Source organism: Felis catus, chromosome D2, assembly GCF_018350175.1.
Source record: "Felis catus isolate Fca126 chromosome D2, F.catus_Fca126_mat1.0, whole genome shotgun sequence".
In the NCBI taxonomy this organism is placed as follows: Eukaryota; Metazoa; Chordata; class Mammalia; order Carnivora; family Felidae; genus Felis; species Felis catus.
Window position 1 is genome coordinate 79,698,438 of NC_058378.1, and position 19,641 is coordinate 79,718,078.

At 50.7% G+C, this 19,641-nt stretch overlaps 1 protein-coding gene across 9 annotated transcripts in view; it reads right to left on the minus strand.

The window, feature by feature from the left end:
• The window catches only part of CHST15 (carbohydrate sulfotransferase 15), an 82,278-nt gene that overhangs the window by 34,780 nt on the left and 27,857 nt on the right, over positions 1-19,641 (minus strand). For all 9 annotated transcript variants that reach the window (XM_011287605.4, XM_023241055.2, XM_045040793.1 and 6 more), the window contains exon 2: positions 540-1,604. In XM_011287605.4, the coding sequence (XP_011285907.1) occupies positions 540-1,085 (546 nt within the window). In that variant the 5' untranslated portion in view covers positions 1,086-1,604. The remainder of the gene's footprint in view (positions 1-539; positions 1,605-19,641) is intronic.

Here is a 19,641-nt window from a genome sequence, read left to right on the forward strand (position 1 = left end):
CATGTTTTCTCCTTAGGCCAAAATAAAACTAGAATTTGGAGAGAACGAAGATAAAAGCTTACTCAAAATCCATTCTACCATGATTTATCTTTCTTTTCTCTCACACGCGCGCACAGCAATCTAATTAAATTTCACAGTTGGAATCTTTTTACTAGTTGTGTATTTAAGTGACCATTAGGGACAAAAATACTAATTAGGCCACAATAGACACAGGATTCTGGTGATCTACAAAAGCAACTTGAACCACCATGGCCGCGTTTCAAGTCCTGCGATGAAATTATGAGAAGGGGAGGCCCTTCTGGTATTTCTAGCTTCGCCCTTCAGTCCTTCGAGTTTCCTCCTTGGTGTAAACATCGTGAACGGACAGCCCTCTCCCAGTGCACTCTGATCTGTGAGGCCGTCAAATTACCCTTGTTACACATGAGACCATTTTTTTTTCCGTCATTTGTCTTCCTGTGTTCCCAAGGATGGCCACAGAAAAGGAAGCATCTGTTTTTAAAACTCAATCAATCAATGGAGATTAGCACAAGGCTACTCACGTGCAATTCCTGCTTCTTGAGATCTTCTATGTCTGGGAGCTGCCTGGTTGTGAACTCTATCCTGGCTGTGATGCTGTTGATAATTAATTTAATGCTTGGGTAGTCTTTCACGTACGAAATATTATTTACAGAGGGTTGGTGACGATGCTCTTTCGTGTCGCTCGGGTTTTCACCGTCCGTCAAGCTGGGATTGCTGGGGAAGGCTCCATAATGGAAAGGCGAGGAGATCAGAAGCTCTTGGTGGGCCCCAGAAAGGATGTAAGATGCCATCACCAAGGTCATGATCATCAATCCAAAAACCAGGCTACATCGCTTCCCCTTCTTGAAGCGCAGAAACCTGCCCCAGTTCTCATTGCCCTCAGCCCTCACCTCGAGAACAGCAAGCAAGTTCATCTGCTTACCGTCCACACGAAGCACAATTTTGTTCTCTCCTTTGCACGCCGGGCACTCCAGGTGACTGTGAAGGGGGCCTCCTCCGCAGCCAGCCTGCTGTTTGTGCTCGCTGTTGGGCAACAACTGTATGCAGCAATTAATGCAGTGCCTCATGGTAATGCCCTTGGACTGCTGGCCCACAGAGCCATGGGAGAGCCCCTGCGGAGCCCAGACGCATGCAAGTCGCGCTGGAACACTTTTTAAGGATGTCTTCTGGTTACGTAAGACGGTTTTAAGGCACAAGCAACGGAAACAAATATAAAAATGAGCAGGAGCCAAAGCACTAGACAATGAGGAAGTGCCTTCTTTGGTTCGACTCTGAAAGACAACAAAAAGAAGTGATCTCCAATTGTCATGTCCCGTAAGAGCCGCTGAAACCTCAGAAAAATCCCCAAGTCTGGGAACAATTCTGCCTGCCCTTCAGGTTTTTCCCATGGCACAGGATGAAGGGGAAGAATTCTCGCTGGAGAACACGGAAACTTCCAAGGGATGAGAAGAGATCATGGTCTCAGTGAGGGATGGGTTGGCATTCCATCCTTGGAGACGCCCGTGAAGATTTCTTCTTTTACATCTCGTGTTCCCTTCAAATGTTTCCTCTTCAGGGGGAGCAGAACCTTTAAAATGTCAGACCACCTAAACAACAGAGAAAAGAGTAAGTGTTAGTACCTTATGCGATGATCGCAGTAACCCTGGGATCATCTTCCGAGGAGAGAAGCTCTTTTCCGCTCCTGTGTTTCAGCCAGTCTGCTCCGTCGCAAGGAAGTCATAGAAAATCACACAGGATAAAAGGAGACGTTTCAGGTCCTCAGTGGTTGGCTTTGAGGTTCAAGCTCTGCCACCAAATGTGGCTCCGCATATATCCTCTAGTGTCCCAGCCACACCACAGCCAAGTACCAGATCCCCAAATCTCAGGAGTTCACAGTCATCCTCAGATGCATGCAGGGTCAGTGACTGTTTGGACATATCCGTGCTATTAAATCAACAAAATACCCGAGAAGCAGCCTGGTTAGGAAGAGGCGCATGCAGAGATAATATGTTTTTTTTTTCTCTCCCAATAGCACCAAGAGTCTCTTACCGAGATCTAACCTTTATTACCAGTTTAGGAGGCAAAAGTTAATGAAAATTTAGAAACACTGAAATGATTCTCTCCTTCAGTAGAGTGTATCATATAAAAAAAAAAAAAACCATTTGACTTTAAGTTATTAAGCAATTAAATCCAACGTGCAGTATTCTCCTGAGTAACATAACACTCAGACCCTGAAATCATTTTTCACTTTCATCATCCTGGGGAAAACATGATTCTTAAAAATCCATTAACAGAATTCTGTGGTTATAAAATAGATTGTTGCCCAAATGACACTTCTTTGTAGATGTTGTAAAAAGAGCAAAAAAGGAGGCTTAGTTTCCAATAATGGTAGACTGCCATGAACTAGCTGTGTGGCCCTGAGTAAGCCACGTGACCGGTCCAAGCTTTGCCACCCTCCCTAGTAAAATTAGGGTAAGAGTATCTCCCTTACAAGCTTGTTGCAAGTACTAAGTTAGTTAACGCACACCAAGAGTTTGCAGAATGCCTACACATAGTTGGCCTCCCCTAAAAGGTAGGCAACATGAAGACGTGTCATCAGTGACCATTACTATTAGGACTTTTCATGGTCAGTGAAGGCCAAGAACATTTGAAGTGGAATCAAAGACGGGAAATCCCAGCACGTTATTTTTCCTTAGCTCTTGAGAATGAATTACCCCAAAGGGCAGTGGACTCACCTCCGACCCGACACACACACATACAGCCCTCAAACAATCCTACCTGTCAAGGCGGGATTCACTGACCCTCCATTAAAGCCGCCTTGTATTGGCTGGAAGGCTGAACAATCACCGGCAGAAACCTTCCCTTCCCTTGAACCCAAAGGCCCATGCCTTATCAAAATATGTGGACCGAGCAATAGCCAAGCAACGTTTCCTAAAATGTCTTCCACTGAGTGCTCTGCACGTTGTCAATACCTGCTCTGTGCTTAAATTACTCGGAGAAAAGGGAAGATGGACAAAATCAAACAGACTTCTTTACCAACAGGACTTTCTGAAGCCTTTAATACTCTACTGAGCCCTGTGAATCCACAGGAGAGGAATAGAATACACAAAATTTCCAAAACATAACCAGTCGTGGAATTTTCACTAATGTCGCAAGGAACCAGCTTGAGAAATGCTAGTTAGTGAAGGCTGACATCGGGGTCAGGGCAGTTCTGGGAAGAGCAGAGGAGTCGGGGTGGTGCGGGCGGGGGCGGAGGCAAAGTGCTCTGGAACCAGGCCAACATCCAGGGCTCTGCCGCCCTCTCATCTCTGAGAGCAGTTGGAGGGACGTGACAGGAGCCTCAAGGCTCCCATCTCTGCCTCCCATTTGCTCAACCACCCTTGACCCGTCACTTGGTACAAACAATTCTTCCAAACCAAAGAAACAAAAGGGCAAGATCCCCTACTTGGAAATCCAATCACTAAGCCAAGAAAACATTTTTTTACATGTTGAAGACAAGGACAAGCGGGTTAAAAGAAGGCTCCAACCAGGATCCCAGCGGGGAGCGTGTTCGCACCCTTCTGTGTCTCTGGCTGCAGAAAGTCTAATTAGGTTTTTTTTAAAAACATGGTCTTTGAAGCTCTAAGGCAAGAATGCGCAAAATCCGGGCCCAACGGAATGGGCAAAATATTCCCAAACACAAACAAAGGTTTCTTATTACAAGCAAAGTAAGTAAACGGGTCTGGGTAGTCGGGGAAGCGGACAGTCTCAATAGGGAGGCTCTGGGACACGGTGAGCCCAGGCATCTGTACCCCTGGGCAGCCTGCCCCCTCCAGCCAGACCGCTACTCTGTCTTGCTTCTTCCACATAAAACAGGGCGCAGAGAACTAGGGCAACAACTCATTCGCCTGTCTGTCCTTTTGGCCCGCGGATCCCTTCTGAAGGGTGACTGTGTACCAGGCACTGCTGAAGAAGCCGTGTGGAGGTGTGGAGACCCAAAGCCAACACGAGATGGGGGCGGGGGGCAACAGAATAAAAACGACACATGTGGTCTTTGCCCCCAGGTCCTGGCACACGGCTTCTAAAACGCTTGGACTTTCCCAAGAGGTGACAGGAGCACCTTTTACCCTTCAGCCACACCTGAGCTTATGCTAATGAGGTGACTCCTGAATGAAGCCCCAGGGAGCTTCAGGATGGGGCTGGTCACCAGAATGCCCGAGCCTTGATTAGCCAGCTAGAAGGCTGGAACTTAGGGCCCCACTTCCTCAACCTCCAGGGAGGAGACGAAGTTAATCATCAAGGAGCAGTGATTTATTAGTCATGCCTGTGCAATGAAGCCTCCATGAAAGCCCCCAAATGCCAGGATTCAGAGAGCCTTCTAGTTGGTGGAGATGCTGGCAGGGTGGCTCGTCCAGAGAGGAAGGCAGGAAAGCTCCACACCTCCTCCCCCCACATCTTGGCCTCTGCTTGTGTTCGGTCTGGCTATTCCTGAGTTGCTTCCTCTATAACAAACCGGTAATGGTAAATAAGGTGCTTTCGTGAATTCTCTGCGTTGTTCTAGTGAATTATCAGAACTAAGGAGGGCCCTGTGGGAACCTCTGAATTTGTGGCCAGGTCAAACGGAAGTTGGGTAGCCTAGGGACCCAGTATTTGCAACCGGCATCTGAAGTGGGGGCAGTCTTGGGGGACGGAACCCTTAATTTGTGGGGTTCGTGTGGGCTCCGGCTAGTTATTACTGGAATTGAGTTGAATTGCAGGGCACCCAGCTGGTGCCTAGGGAGTTGGAGTTGGTGGCAAGGGGGAAACATCCGGGGGACCCTCTTTGAAAGAAAATACAAAGCTATCTTACAAGTTTTACCAAAACAGATGGCCAGTAGATAGTATGCAAAATACCCCTTGATGATGTTGATTAAGAAGTCATATGACCATATACCATACACGGCTGGGCCCTTGTACGTGCAGGGCCGGCAGCTCTGAGGCTTCCAGACCAAGCCTTGTGTGGACGCGAGTGGTACAGAAGTGACGGCGACAGGGAGGCCTTTCCCCACCGGGAGATTATATCCTGCCAGGAGTTAGAGGCTACAGGGTAACAGACAATACGTGCGACAAACCACAGCGATAAAGGCCATGAAGAAAATACAAAGGGAGCATACAATGAAACCATTAAAACAGGTGTCCGCAGTGCAGCACTAGGGCTAGATAATTCTTTGTCATCAGGGGCTTTTCTGTGCGCTGACCTCCACCCCCGGTGAGACTTGTAGCCTAACAGTAAAGGGGGTCTAGCAGCAGGATGTCCAGGGAAGGCCAGTGGGGACGGGACACCTGAATGCCAAGAAGGAAGCCAGCCACGTGGGACTGGGAGGCAGAAGGACCCTGTACAGGTGAGAAGCCAGGGGTCAAAGCCCAGGGGGACCACCAGGAGGGCAGACTCCTGGGCTTTGGGGCAGGCGAGGGGTAGGAACCAGATGCACGAGGAGGCAGGAGCCAGACTCTGTAGGACCTGGAAGGCAGGAGTCAGGGCTGAGATTCATCCAAGTGCAAAAAAAGATGCACATTACATATTCTCTCAAAAGGATCTTTACAATATGTGTAACTATTAACTAACATAACTCGGTGAAGAAAAATCGAATCAATGTCGCTGTGTTGAAAGGAAAATGGATTGCCGTTGGTGCTCCCGAATTGGCCTTTTCCATATGCCACAAATTATCCTGAGAACAGTCGCGCAGAGAAACCTAATACTCAGGTTGTTCTTCCTTAAAAAATCAGCAACGCCTTTCCCTTGCACTTGACCTGTCTGGAATGTCCACATTTTGGTGCCAGTCGACTCAGATTAGTCAGGACCCTTGGCACTCCATGCAGGTGCTAAACCAAAGCACTCTGCTATATATTTCAGTGAGATTGCCTCCCAGCCTGGGCTCAATGCTGTGCCCTATGGATGCAGACTGTAACTGTGGGAACTGGTACCACCGTGAGAGATCAGATAACTGGTCCCAAAATAGAAAGCATTCAATTACCCAGCCCTGGCTAGGATGCCCCCTATTAACCTATGTACCCCAAGCATCATTAGCAAGCCATTTATAACAAAATTGTAATTGAGAGACCCAGAAATACCACTTTAGAGTAAGTAATTGAATGCCCCCTCAGTGTAAGATCGATAAAGGGCATCCAATTTCACCCAAGGAAAAACTTATTAAATTATGGTGGCCAGGAGCTGGTAGAGCAGAAGAAAGATGTACAAAACTTCAAAAGAAATCTGGATGGAGTTAAATAAATAGCTTCATTTAGGTAGAACATTTACATCTGCCCTCTGGGAGAAGAGAGAAAAAAAAAATAGCTGATTACGTTATTTTCCTTGACTGTTTTAAGGAAGAAGATTTGATGGGTCTTAAGTAACCTTTACTAAAAACACAAGGCTTTCTTCTGATTAGCATGTCTAACTGCTGACATTTCCTTTGGGCTATGTGTGTGGAAATATATTCCTTCAAGGAATATTCATCAACAAGTGCAAGAAGGAACATTTTTTCGTATTTAGCTCGAAGACATCAGATTGTCTCTGAGACTGAGAAGCAGCAAGCCTGGAGAGTCCTGTACAAACAACAGGTTACCAGTTCCGACCTTACGCCCGGAGCTTTACGCTTTTGATCACAATGCGGTCAAATCAACAGAATAAAGCTACAACCCTCACTTATCACACTCACCGTCTACACAGCATAGCGGAAGGAAGACAGTCAGCAGTCCTGCGGGCCAGGATGCCAACGCTGTGTCGACCTGGTGACTTTAGGCAAGTCACTTAAGTGATGCGGGCCTCTGTATTCTCAAAAGAAATCCTTGACGGTCACAGATCCCATGCACAGCCCTGGAGCCTGGATGCCTGTGGCTTTGACATTGAGCAAGTCATGATACACGTCTCTTCCTGTGTGCCTGGATGTAAACTGGAAATACTCACTGGACCTATACCACAGCATTGCCGTGAGCCTCGAGTGATCAATTCATATGAAGCGTTTAGGAGAGTGGCCCATAATAAGTGTTACATAACTATTAGCTATTTTTATACAGACACGGTCCCGGCCCACGAGAAGTATTTGATAAGTAGCAGTGGATTATTCTTTACTGTAGATTACACTGTTGGTTCCAGTTTATTACCCTGCCTCGCATTCTACTCTCCGTCGCATGAGTGACTTTGCAGCCCCTTCAACGAGCAAAGTGGAATATGTTTCTCCACCCTTTGGCTTCAGGTTGAGACTTGCTCTGGCCCACACAACGAGCAGAGATGGCAACGGGCCAGTCCCAAGCCCAGGCCTTAAGACACGTCACGCGTACCCGCCTTGCCCTCTACACCTCTGCCGTCGCCATGGGAAGAGTGCGGCGGGCAGTGGCTGATCCGCTAACTGATCCGCTCTTCCACAGGTTATGAACACGAGGTGTTCCTAAGTTAGACCAGTATAACTACATTTATAAGTTCCCCAAAAGTGCGTTTATAGGAGTAAAGTGACTCACGAGCGGTTCAGGCCAAAGGAACTCATCCAGAGACCCAGTGAATCCACTGAATCCGTGCGTTTGCCTAATGGAACCCCTTGGCTAACACCAGAAGCAGATATGGCAAAACAGTGCCGGCAACCCAGATGGCAGCCGTTCTCAAACAAGACAAAACTGCCCCAATGTCACGCACCAGGTTACTTTCTGGCAAAATGCGCGTTTGTGACAACCACAGCTGTTACGTTTTGTTATTTGGGCAGCTGACCCCATTCTCCCCACTTTTTGAGAACGACGCCTTCCTCCCGCCTCTCTCCGGGACCACTATAATTTCTTCGGTGCCTCCTTGAGCAAACCTTTCCTACAGCCTAATCCTTATGATGTCCTTGCCAGATTTCACCTTTCCTGATGACTGAAACACCTCCTCTGTGCTTTGTCTAAAAAAGAGGTTTTCGGGGCGCCTGGGTGGCGCAGTCGGTTAAGCGTCCGACTTCAGCCAGGTCACGATCTTGCGGTCCGTGAGTTTGAGCCCCGCGTCAGGCTCTGGGCTGATGGCTCAGAGCCTGGAGCCTGTTTCCGATTCTGTGTCTCCCTCTCTCTCTGCCCCTCCCCCGTTCGTGCTCTGTCTCCCTCTGTCCCAAAAATAAATAAAAAACGTTGAAAAAAAAATTACAAAAAAAAAAAAAAAGAGGTTTTCAAACTGTGTGATATGACCTGCAGTGTCTTCCTGGAGGGCCCAAAATGTGTGTCCTATCGTACACAACACAGGTCGTTTTTAAAAGTTATTAAAAAAATTTTTTTGTTGTTGATGTTTATTTAGTTTTGAGAGAGAGAGAAACAGAGCACAAGCAGGGGAGGTTCAGAGAATCTGAGGCAGGCTTCAGGCTGTGAGCTGTCAGCACAGAGCCCAACGTGGGGCTGGAATTTGCGAACCGTGAGATTATGACCCGAGCCGAAGTCAGACATTTAACCAACTGAGCCACCCAGGCGCCCCTAAAAGTTATTTTTAAAGTATACTTGACTGTAGGGGCTGAGTGGCCGTAGAGCCTGGGTGGCTCAGTCAGTTAAGCATCAACTCTTGATTTAGGCTCAGATCATGTTCTCAGAGCTCGTGGGATCGAGCCCCCATCTGGCTCTGTGCAGACAGTGGGAAGCCTGCTTGGGATTCTCGCTCTCCCTCTCTCCCTCTCTCTCTGCCCCTTCCCCATTCATGCACTCGCTCACACTCTCTCTCTCAAAAGAAACATTGTTAAAAAGTTAAAGCATACCATGGGGCGCCTGGGTGGAGCAGTCGGTTAGGCGTCTGACTTCAGGTCACGATCTCGCGGTCCGTGAGTTCGAGCCCCGCGTCAGGCTCTGGGCTGATGGCTCAGAGCCTGGAGCCTGTTTCCGATTCTGTGTCTCCCTCTCTCTCTGCCCCTCCCCCATTCATGCTCTGTCTCTCTCTGTCCCAAAAATAAATAAACGTTGAAAAAAAAAAAAAAAGTTAAAGCATACCTGACTGCATATTAAGTTCATCATCAACACTGTATGTGTTAATAATGACTACTTCCCATGCCTTACAGTATAAAAATATATTCCAGACTATTCTTTCATTCCATAAAATACATTCGTAAGAAACTGGCATTTCTGCTGTGATCAGATCTCCACAGGAGGCAGCCAACTCCGCCCCTGCATCTGGCCTAGAGGCCGGGTGATTTGCAACTTGCTAGAAAGTTTGGATGTCGCAAAACATGTTCTCTGAGCAGTGCAAACAAAGGGTTTCAGGCCTTGGAGTCAGGCAGACCTGCCTTTCATTCCCACTCAATTCCTTGCCAGCTTTGTGATCGCAGGCAACTGACTTAACCATTCTGGGACTTTATTTCCTCATCTGTACAATGGGAGTGAAACCATCAGTGCTGCCTAGCGTGGATGTGAAGAGGAAATGAGATCATGTCTATAAAATGCTCACTCCAGCATCTGGCAAACTTCAATACACGGCAGGTGTCCTTTCCTTATTGGGGAAGCCCTCTGGCCCTCACTCCAGGCCCACTTGTATACAGAATTCTAGGCGCAGGTATACGATTTTCCCGTCTGCAACTACTCTGAAGAAATGAATCAGAAGAGGCAGGTGACAGCGAGAGGCAGGCACAGAGCAGTCAGCCAGGTTTTTAGCAGAAATGACACGTTAAAGAGCAAAGCCAACTGGGATCATCCAGGTGCCCCAGGAACCAGGGTGGGGAGCCCTGCAGAGTCTGAAACCCTGCGGGTGCACCTTGGGAAAAGCTTAGCCCCTTCAGAACGATTATCCGTCCACAACTTGCTTCAGTGCTGAACAGAGAGGGTCAATTTTCCCAAAATGTGCCTGGTCCCAAAGTTCTAGACGTCTGAGCTAAGCAGACCACTTCTTTACAGAGGGAGGTAAGAGACAGCAGAAAGGAACTCGTGGGGGATTCCTGGGGACTTCGGCTCTAAAGTCCTTCATGCTATGACCAATCTGCAAATGACGGTGGGCAGTCAGGGCCCAGGCCAATACCTGGGTAGGCTCTGGTGAATCAAACCTGCAAGGTGCCCACTCATCCAGGCCCACAGGTCACAGATAAGGAAACCGAGGCCCAATGTGCTTTTGTACTTCCCCCAGGATGCGCAGCTCGTAACAGAGATCCAGTGTCCTGATCCCAGTCTTCCCGCACGCACACCTTATCAGCGGGGAGCCCACCCTAACCTCCAGCCCTTCACCCCGGCCCGGCCGGGGACAGTCCTGCCCCTTCCCATCCTTCATGAATCCATCCCCACCCTCCCCCCCTACGGAAAGAACAGATGTGCGCAGAGATACAGGCAGGACAGGGGGCCCTGAGAAGCATGTGGGAGGGTGGTAAGGCGGGTCCCCGAGGCAGGCGCCTGGGGCACCAAGTCTTAAAGGGTCCATTCAGACTCTATTCATCATGCAAGAGTGTCTCCTCCAGCTGCAGAGTATGACGGGCGACAGGGACAGCACCAGGATAGGGACAAGGTGTGCAGAGGCTGGCCTGGCACCAAGTGTGGGGCAGGGGACAGAGGTGGGGGCCGGTCTGCTAACAAAATGCTGAAGCCAGGACAGCAGAGAGAAATGGAAAGGGCCGCCCTGTGGGGGAGGCAGAGGAGGCCCCAGCCCCGTGCCCCTCGTTTGTTCTGGCACGTCAAAGGGAAAAGCCTGGACCGAGTATGACTCGGGGTGGCTGACCTCGACCAGCTGTGCTCTGGAACGCTATAGCCACAAAGGTAGCACCTTCCAGACAAGGCAGGAGGCTACTGCACGGGTTGAGGGGGGCGGGGGCCACTCTGCGCTGGCACCTGCAGCGTGTTCTCAATCCAGACCTGATCACTAACACTCCTGGCTGGTAACCCTGGGCAGGTCACTGCAGCTCTGGGCCCTACCTCTTTCAGCCTGAAAAGCTGGTGCATGTGTGTTTTTACACTGGGCACAAAAGCTGGACAATTAACCCAAAAGATACAAAAGCATCTTTTTCCTTAGCCCACACCCCATTTAAAAAAAAAAAATTAATGTTTACTTATTTTTGAGAGAGACAGACAGAGAGAGTATGAGCAGGGGAGAGAGAGGCAGAGAGAGAGGGAGGCACAGAATCTGAAGCAGGGTCCGGGCTTTGAGCTGTCAGCCCAGAGCCCGACGCGGGACTCGAACTCACAAACCACGAGATGGTGACCGGAGCTGAAGTTGGACGCTTAACTGAGCCACCCAGGCACCCCTCCTTAGCCCACACCCATAAGTACATGTTTATCAAGCACCCACGGCATTCGCTAAAGCTAGTGATATGAAAAACGCACAGCCCAGGCCTTCTGGAACATTCCATCTAACTCCAGAACAAAGCCTCCAGAGGGTCCAGGAAAGTGCCGACACTCAGAATTACATATCCCATTTCAAGGACAGCCCCGAAGCCCACGGGCCCCAGGAATCTGCAGACCTCGGGAAGCAGCACTGACTGGTTCACGGAGCTGAGGGGCAACCTCACAACAGAGTCACTGACCCACAGGATCTCTGCGGGTTGAAGGTGGGGGATCAAAAGGGGTCTCTGTCATGCTCTCTGAGACGGTGGCTCCCCCAACAGGGTAACGTGTCCCAGCCACCCTCATGCAACTACCTGACACTTGCACGGAACACAGACCCCCCCGTCTCTCTGTCAAAATGACCAGATTCTCTCAGCAGACGGGAAGGGTGGACGAGAGGCTTCAACATGTTCATGCTGCAGCTGTCACACAATGATTCAATGTGCACAAGACGCTTTGTGACAAGGCCGACAATTTTCTTTTTCTGAAACCAATGGGGGGGAAGAAAAGCTACCTCTGATTGCTCATTTTATTATTGCCAGGGGTACTGCAAATGCATACAAGATTCAGGTACCAGATTTTCCACTCCAGCTTACCGATCTACTGACGGTGGCTTTCTGTTAAGGTAAAACGTACCGGACGCAAGCTTTCACGATTTGCTGTGAAACCTGCCCACCTAACGGCTCTCGGCAGGAAAACAATGATGGCCATGTAAGATACAGCATTTCAAGGGAGCGATGTTCGGTCTGTTTTAAGATCTTAAAAATTAAAAATTAAATATCACCCTTGGTGCAGCCTGGGATATATACCCTAAAGCCGGTGTCCGGGGACCCCGGAGGACGAGAGCGCCATGTGAGGTCGCTTCTTGATGGCAACCTTCCGAGGTCAGCACGGCGACTCCCACGTTACGTGTGGGAGACCGAGGCCCAGCTGGTGAAAATATAGCCCCGCCACCACCGCCATGGCTAGCGGGCGGCAGGACCAAAATGCAACCGTAGGCCCGTTGGGCTGCAGAGCCCGTGACCTCTGTCCCGCACTGCACCATCACGCAAGACAGCAGCTCTGGGAGAAACCTGCACAGAAAAATCGAGGATCCAGGGGCAGCAAGGACAGCCATCGCTCAGCGCACTGGCCACCCTGTCTCCCAGACAAGGAGGGGCGGCTCGAGTCGGCCGATTCTCCCTGGAAGCTCTAAGAGGGTGGAGTCAGTGCTGCTCAGCCCCGAATTCAAATCAATGCAGGCACAAGATTTCCCACCGAAGCTGCAGCATCTACTGCCCCCAGCACTGGCTGGGTACCCACTAAATAGTTTTGTTTTTAAATTAACGAGTGAAGGAGCAAACTCCCAGCTGAGATCCAGAACGGGGGCTTTGGCCACAAGTGACACGAGCTAAAATGTATTAAGGGTTTCCTTGTGCGCAGACACCGGGCTGGGTCTTCTATGGAGGATCCTGTTCATGCATCATGCTAGTCTACGAGAAAAGCGCAATTAGCATTTCCACTTTGCAGAGGGGGACGTCATGGCCCCGAGACTTGGATGCTATACCCCTCCTCTTCCATATGACTTAGAGTAGAGGGAGATCAGACCGGGGATCAGCAAACCTGGGTGAAGCACCTGCCATGCCTCTCACCCTCTCCCTCCCTAAGCGGACACATCACATGCCCCGGTGATCTCAGGAACCCATCTATGTGATATATTCCGTTATTACTCTTTCTGCACGCTTTCAAGGGTTCGCGCACCTGCAACAACAAACCCTCACTACCAGGAAGAAGGGACACGTTGTCGGACGAGGGTCACTGTGGTTCTCGTGCAGCGGGACCACAAAGATGACAGGCACATCCTAGTTGCCTTTCAACAACATTCCCTTAACACAAATAAGAAAATGAATACAAAGCAGCAGCAGGTCCGAGCATGATGCACAGAGACGACATCTCAGGGCCAAGAGGCACAGGGTGGCTCTGCCCCCTGTCGAGTCCCCAGAACCCTCCCGCCTGCTTGGACAGGAATTCGGGAAGAGCGGAGGGCCGCCGAAGGACAGAGGAAGCCCAACCCAGATGTCCTTCAGTTGGGGCGAAGAAGAGAGGTCTTGCATAGACACACGGCTCACATGTTCAAAACCGACTGCGAATAATGATTTTGCAGATGTACCACGGCACCCTTCAATGAATAAATTAAAGGCAGCACAATTGAATGGGGAGCAGCTGGTACTCCCCACCAGATGGCTTTGCTGATCTGAATAGTTTTAAACATTGTTTTATTTCCAAAGATAAGCAAAATAAGAATCTGGTTAACCCTTGAATAAGAAGAACCTCCGGAAAACACTTCTCTGGAATTTATTTCATTTTGATGGAAAGCATGAACAATCGGGGAGGAATAACAATGTCCTGGGGCAGCGGGGAGGGGGGAGTTTAGAACAAGGTGAACCCGGATTTCTCCAGGGCGTTGTCTGCGGTCAGTAAACATTCACTGCCTGCCTCCAGGCCTGGCCCTTAATAGCTGTGGAGGGAAGACAACTCCAGCACCAACCCCGGCTTGGGGGCTTAGACCCCAGGTGTTTGGGCAGGTGCCCCAGCCCCCCAAGGGTGTGGGGGAGGTGTGCCGGGGGCTGCGGGGAAGCTACCAGACAATGTGAGGCTTCCAGGTTCAAAATATTTAAACCCATCAAACACGAAAAGCATTATTTTTAAGTAAAGTTAAGTTGGGATATATCACTAAGTGATACAAAATCTGCGCAGAGCTGGAGCCTGCCTTGCAGTCTGCACACGGCGGGGGGCCAGTGGGGGGCACCCCAAGGGGAAGTGTCTTCTACCTGCAGGGTGCCCTGGAGGGGGGTTTGAGAAGCAGTGATATAGGGCAGGGGGGGTGGGGAAGCACCAGGAACCGAGCACCTGCTCTTGTGGCTGGCGCTGGACTGCCTCCCCTCTACCTCGAGGATCGAGCGAAGCGAAAGGTACATTCTGCTCCATTTTGCAGGTAAAACAAACAGAGGCTCTGGGCAGTGAAGTCTCTCGTCCCAAATCACACAGCAAGTAAGGCGCAGAGCTGGATTTAAACCCAAGCTGAAGCCCACACCGCCCCCCACCCCCCGCCACGCTCCCCCATCAGTGCAGGGAAGACAGAGACCCGAACACACACATTGGAACCCTCCAGCTGTGGGGGGTGGGAAGGGGAGGGATTTGCTCTCCACTTACACATCTCCATCTGACTTCCGGTTTTACTTGGTTTTACTTACATCAAGCAAGCATTCCTTCTGCAACCACAAAGACAATAAAGACGAAGTAATGATAATAAACGCGGAGTCAAACAGGGCCGCAAATGGAAAACGGACCGGGGCCACGGCCCCCAGGACAGGAGTTGCCATCTCTGAGCCCCGGTTTCCCCTTCTGCCGGAAACGAGTGCACTCTTGTCCCGCTCCCCAACTCAGGTGGCATGGGGTGATGGCAACGAGGCCCCGGGACCCCTCGAGGCGGGGTCTGGTGGCACTCACGGGCTTTGTGCAAGGTGCAAACTGGAAGTTACCTGGAAGCCTCGCTTCGTCTCCTTATTTCTCGAATTATCTTTGCATTAATGGCATCTTCCCACAGCACACACCGGAATGCTCAATTACCATTAAAAAAAAAAAAAAATCCAATTCCCATTTCACCAAGAATGCCGTGCCTGGGAGTGAGCCCTGCCCGCTCCGCCGCTGCCATGGAAACCCCGGAGTGGGGGTGCTCGCTTCTAAACCTGCACTGTCCAAAAAGCACTGAGGGACCCTGAGCACGAGGGACAGAAGGACCCCACAGGACAATGTCTCGTGCTATTTACTGATGCCAAACGAGGCCTTGACGGTGACGACCCAGGATCGAGCGTCATCTGGGCACACGTGCGCGTGTGCCCGCGTGGAAAGGGAAACGTGGTGGCAGAGAGAAAAGACGAAAACCCAAACCGAGAAGGACGCAGACGTACACACAGGCCCATCTGGTCGCTGTGTGCCCTTGGGCAACAAACTGCTTCCCCCTTCTGTGCCTCGGTCTGCTCATCTATAGAATGGAGACAGTGACAATATGTCACGGCTGTAGGTATCGAATGGGGATAATCCCTGCGAGACACTCGGGTGGTGGCTGCTGACACCGGGGTGGGGCGGGGGGGAGGGCTCAATAAGCAGCAGCTGGACCACCATCCTCCTTTCTCTTCCTTCTCTCCCTCCTGTCTCTGCCGAAAGGAGCTCAGCTCAGCGGGAGGATGCTGGCCTGGCGCGTGGAGACCCAGCCAAGTCTGGCTGCGAGGCGGGAAGGAGAGAAGCTGCAAAGGCTTCATATGGGCAATGTCTGGAAGGACCAAAATAGGCCTGTGGAGGAGCCCCCCCCTCCCCTTCCCCGCAGTGACATGGCGATGAGGACACCAGTGCCACCAGAACGCCCCCCCCCCCCCCCGAGCCAAGCGCCGCCTCTTGGATGGAAGGAGAGGCCCACAGAAGAAACCGAGCTGCCAAATGGTGCTTTCACACCCTCCTTCAGACCTTCGAAGACAGACCCAGTGTCCGATAACCTCACTTATCCGTAGTCACAACTCTGTAAAATAAATAGGTCAAGCAGGTATTATTTATAGACGAGTATTAGGCCGGACGCCGAACGTGGATATGCCCAGGCTACGGAAAAGAAATTCTTTTCTCCACGAAGTGGAGACGTCCTCAAAGTGTTTGGTGGCACATATGTTCCAAAAGCAAAACAAAACAAACAAAAAAAGCTCGCCGGTTTTCAATACTCGAAGCGGGAGAGGTGAACGTTCGGGAAAGTATTAGAACAAAGGTTATGGTCTCCAAGAATACCTCTGTGTCTCTCAAGCTGACACATCCATGCCCATCTTGCCAATGAACGGGGCTGCTGCGAACCCAGGAGAGAAAGCCTCCTTTTCACAAATAAGGAGGGGGGAGGGGGGAGAGAGGGTGGGGGGGAGGGGGGTGGGAGGAAGCTATACAGTGGATGCCATCAGACAGCTGAGCTACAAGAGCTGTTCTGGATCCTCAGGGCTCTATAAACAAGTTAACAAAGCAACCTCTTCATATTAACCACAGAAGAGTGGAATCTTTTTCATAAAAGATCTGGATAGCATTCAGGCCTCATTATGAAGGTCAGGACTTGTTTGCAGAGAGCAGACCTTCTCCTGAGCTAAAAAAAAAAAAAAAAGAAAAAAAAAAACCTCTCAACTTGAAGAAAAGAAAAAAAAAGGACTTTAGAAAAGTCCTTGTAGCTGACTTCCTATCAAGAACTTCTCTGGTCTCTGTTTCAGCAAAATAAATATTTGCCTAAAGCGCACAGTTGTTCGGACGCGACAAAGCCGGCTCGCCGTCGGTAAGATCTCTCTCGGCACAACCCGAGCGCCTACGTGCTGCCTTCCCCATCCCTCCAAAGGCCCAGCAGAGGCTGTGGAACCAAAAAACGAGCACAGGACTTAGAATCCACGGGAAGGCATGGTGAGCCGAGCAGGAACATGCACCCACTGCCCGGGGGACGCCCCCAGATCCTGAAGCAACCGCATCAGCTCTGACTTCGGGCAGGCCACCTAACCTCTGAGCCCTGAGCCGCTGGGCTGTGAATGGGGACATCATCCACTCCCCCCAGAACTACAGGAAGATTAAGGGAGAAACAGAGGCCCTGGGTGCCCCTTCTCCCGTCTATTCCCACTGTTATCACAACCATCTCCTCCCACACCACTGACCCATGAACTTGACCCATGTCAAATTGACCTGTCACCCTTCAGATGTCAGCCAGGGCCCCCCCCCACCCCGCTCCCCGCACCTCATTTGCCCAACCCCTTCCATTTCTCATCTCTGTGCACTTTTTGGAGTAGCACCTGACTTGACCCCTGTACTGTGAGCTCCACAGCAGCAAGAGTGTCTATTCTGTTCACTTTTACAACTATTTCCTAAAGGAAGAAAATTAGGGAGGAAGGCAGGGGGTGGGGGAGCAGGCAACATATGTAAAAATATACTACATCGCATACAGAGAAGTCCAAATAAATGCGGGGGGGGGGGGGGTGGTATTTAAAATAGAAAAGTCTGCCATTGTGCAACTCTGCCTCTCTAGGATCAGTCCTTATGTCACTGAAAACCCACTTCCTGGTGTCTCTTGGGCCCGCAGCCATCACTGGCTTCCACCATAGGACGGTGGGCTGGCCCGGGGCCTCATCGGCCTTAGGTCCCCGACGCCTCCACGAGCCGCCCCCACCGCCCCAGTTCCGCAGGAGCAGAAGCCAGGGCCGCTGGGGCCCGTGACTGCACCTCACTCCGGCCAATGTCAAGCACGCCCCTTCCCTTTCTAAATGAGCCTTCATACTTAAGAAAACACAAAATGATACGTCTTAGCAAATTATATGATTCTTATCTGTGGCCAGAAAGTTTGTTTTTTCCGTTCTGTTTTTACCCGTCTTCAGTTCTCATAACCCTTTCGCACAAATTTCTGAATGCACTCAGACGGCACCGTTACTCAGCACAGGCCACACATCCCAGGGCTGAGTTCGGAACAAAAGAAAGGAAGGGGAAAAAAACAAAACAAAACAAAAAAAAACCCTCCGCCCTTCGGATCATTTTCATTCCCTTCCTGTAAAGGGTTTGGAAATGTCTCGAAAACAAGTATGGAGAGCGGACTAAAAATCCAAATGACCTTTCTTCACTCTCCTTTCTTTCTTCCCCTTTTTCTTCTGTGGCCCTTGCAGCTCCATCCCCCTTCTCTACTTCAGAGGAGATAAAATACCAATTCCCTCTGTAATTAAATGCGCTCCTCCATTTAATTAATTTGAGGGACTTCCTGGGGTTTATGGGTGGGGGGAACAGATTCGGGTTAAACACTTATTCAGGGCATCGTGCGGGGCTGGGACGGGCAGGGATGGGAGTGCGGACCGCAGAGGGGCGGCCGTGGGGAGAAACGGATGCCTCCCGGCCCCTGCAGTGCACATGGGCCAGGCTGGGGCTCGAACCCCTGCTGCCAGGACCTGTTCCATCCCTGCTTCTGCGTCTGTTCCCAGGCCTTCCCCGCTGTCCCCTGTCCCCACATTGGCTGGCAGAGGCTGGAAGAGATGAGGTGACGCTTTCACACAGTGATGGGGGCCGATCTTTTTTCTCAATGTTCCTACACCGGGATGGCTTTCACCTTCGGATGACGAACAGTTACGACCTGGCTGGACCCTCTTGGACTGACTCAGTTTTTCTGAGGTTTTCACACCCTTTTTGCAGTTGTAAAACCTTAAGCGAAAGCGAATGGTTAGGAACAAATCCCCAAGGTGCGAGGAATGGCCAAAAGCACTGACTTAACAATCTGGCAAAGAGATGGAGACATTTCAACTTGGACAGGGCGGCACCCTTACCTAGCGCTGGTCACCCCCCTCCCAGCAGCGTGGGTCAGCTCCTTCTGGGGCCTTGTGCTCCCTGCACAGCCTTCCGAGACCCCGCAGGGCCTTTTGGCCACAGGACCTGCGTTAGCACATACCTTGGCTTCGGCTTCCTGCTTTTGCCCTGTTCACCCCCACCCCTGCTTGGGTCTGATCCTCCCCGCCGACCCCACCAAAAGGGGCGTTGCAGCTGCAACACAGGAGCCGTGTGCATGTCCCAGAGTAACCGGCTGCCCTTCCAGGAGCATCGCTGGGCACGCGGGCCCCAAGCCTGGGCGACGTGACAACAGCACCCCAGATACCACACTCTGCACTCACACTGCAGAATCCTGCAAGCAGTATTCTCCAAGCCTCTTTAAAATTCTCTTTGGGGATTTCAAAGAAGAAATTAGGAACGTTGTTCAAAGGTAGCACGAAGCGCTGAGATTCTTATCGCCTATGGATATTTTCTGGCCGGTGATTTCCATGCACATCAACGAAACCACAGCAACTCCCGCACTTGTTCAGACCGAACTGCTCAGTCACCAGGGCCAGGCCTTGAGGAGGGAGGCAGATGAGAGCAAACATCCGTCCTGCCCTCCTAAGACCTGCCCGCCCGTCCGGTCGGGCATGGCAGCCACCAGAACAGAACCCAACGTCTGAGAGCGAAAGGTCAGTCAATCTGCCTAAAACCTAAGCTGACTTTCAAGTCTGACCAACGGGGCCCTTGGAGGATGTTAGGTGTTGGGCAATTATGCTCATAACTGGACGCCGAGGCCGTCAAGGACTTCGGGGGAGCAAAGTTGGAAGCGTGTGAACATCATTTCCCCAAGTACAATTGGGTCTTCAAATTTCATTAAAAGCTGGGTCTAACACACAACGTGCAAACGGTGTACCGAGGCAATTATCCAGATACTTAAAGTCCAAATTCCCAGAACCTTTGCCTCAATGAGTGAAATAATAGAAGCAAATATATATATACATACACACACATACACACACACACACACATACACACACACGCACACACACGAGCAGA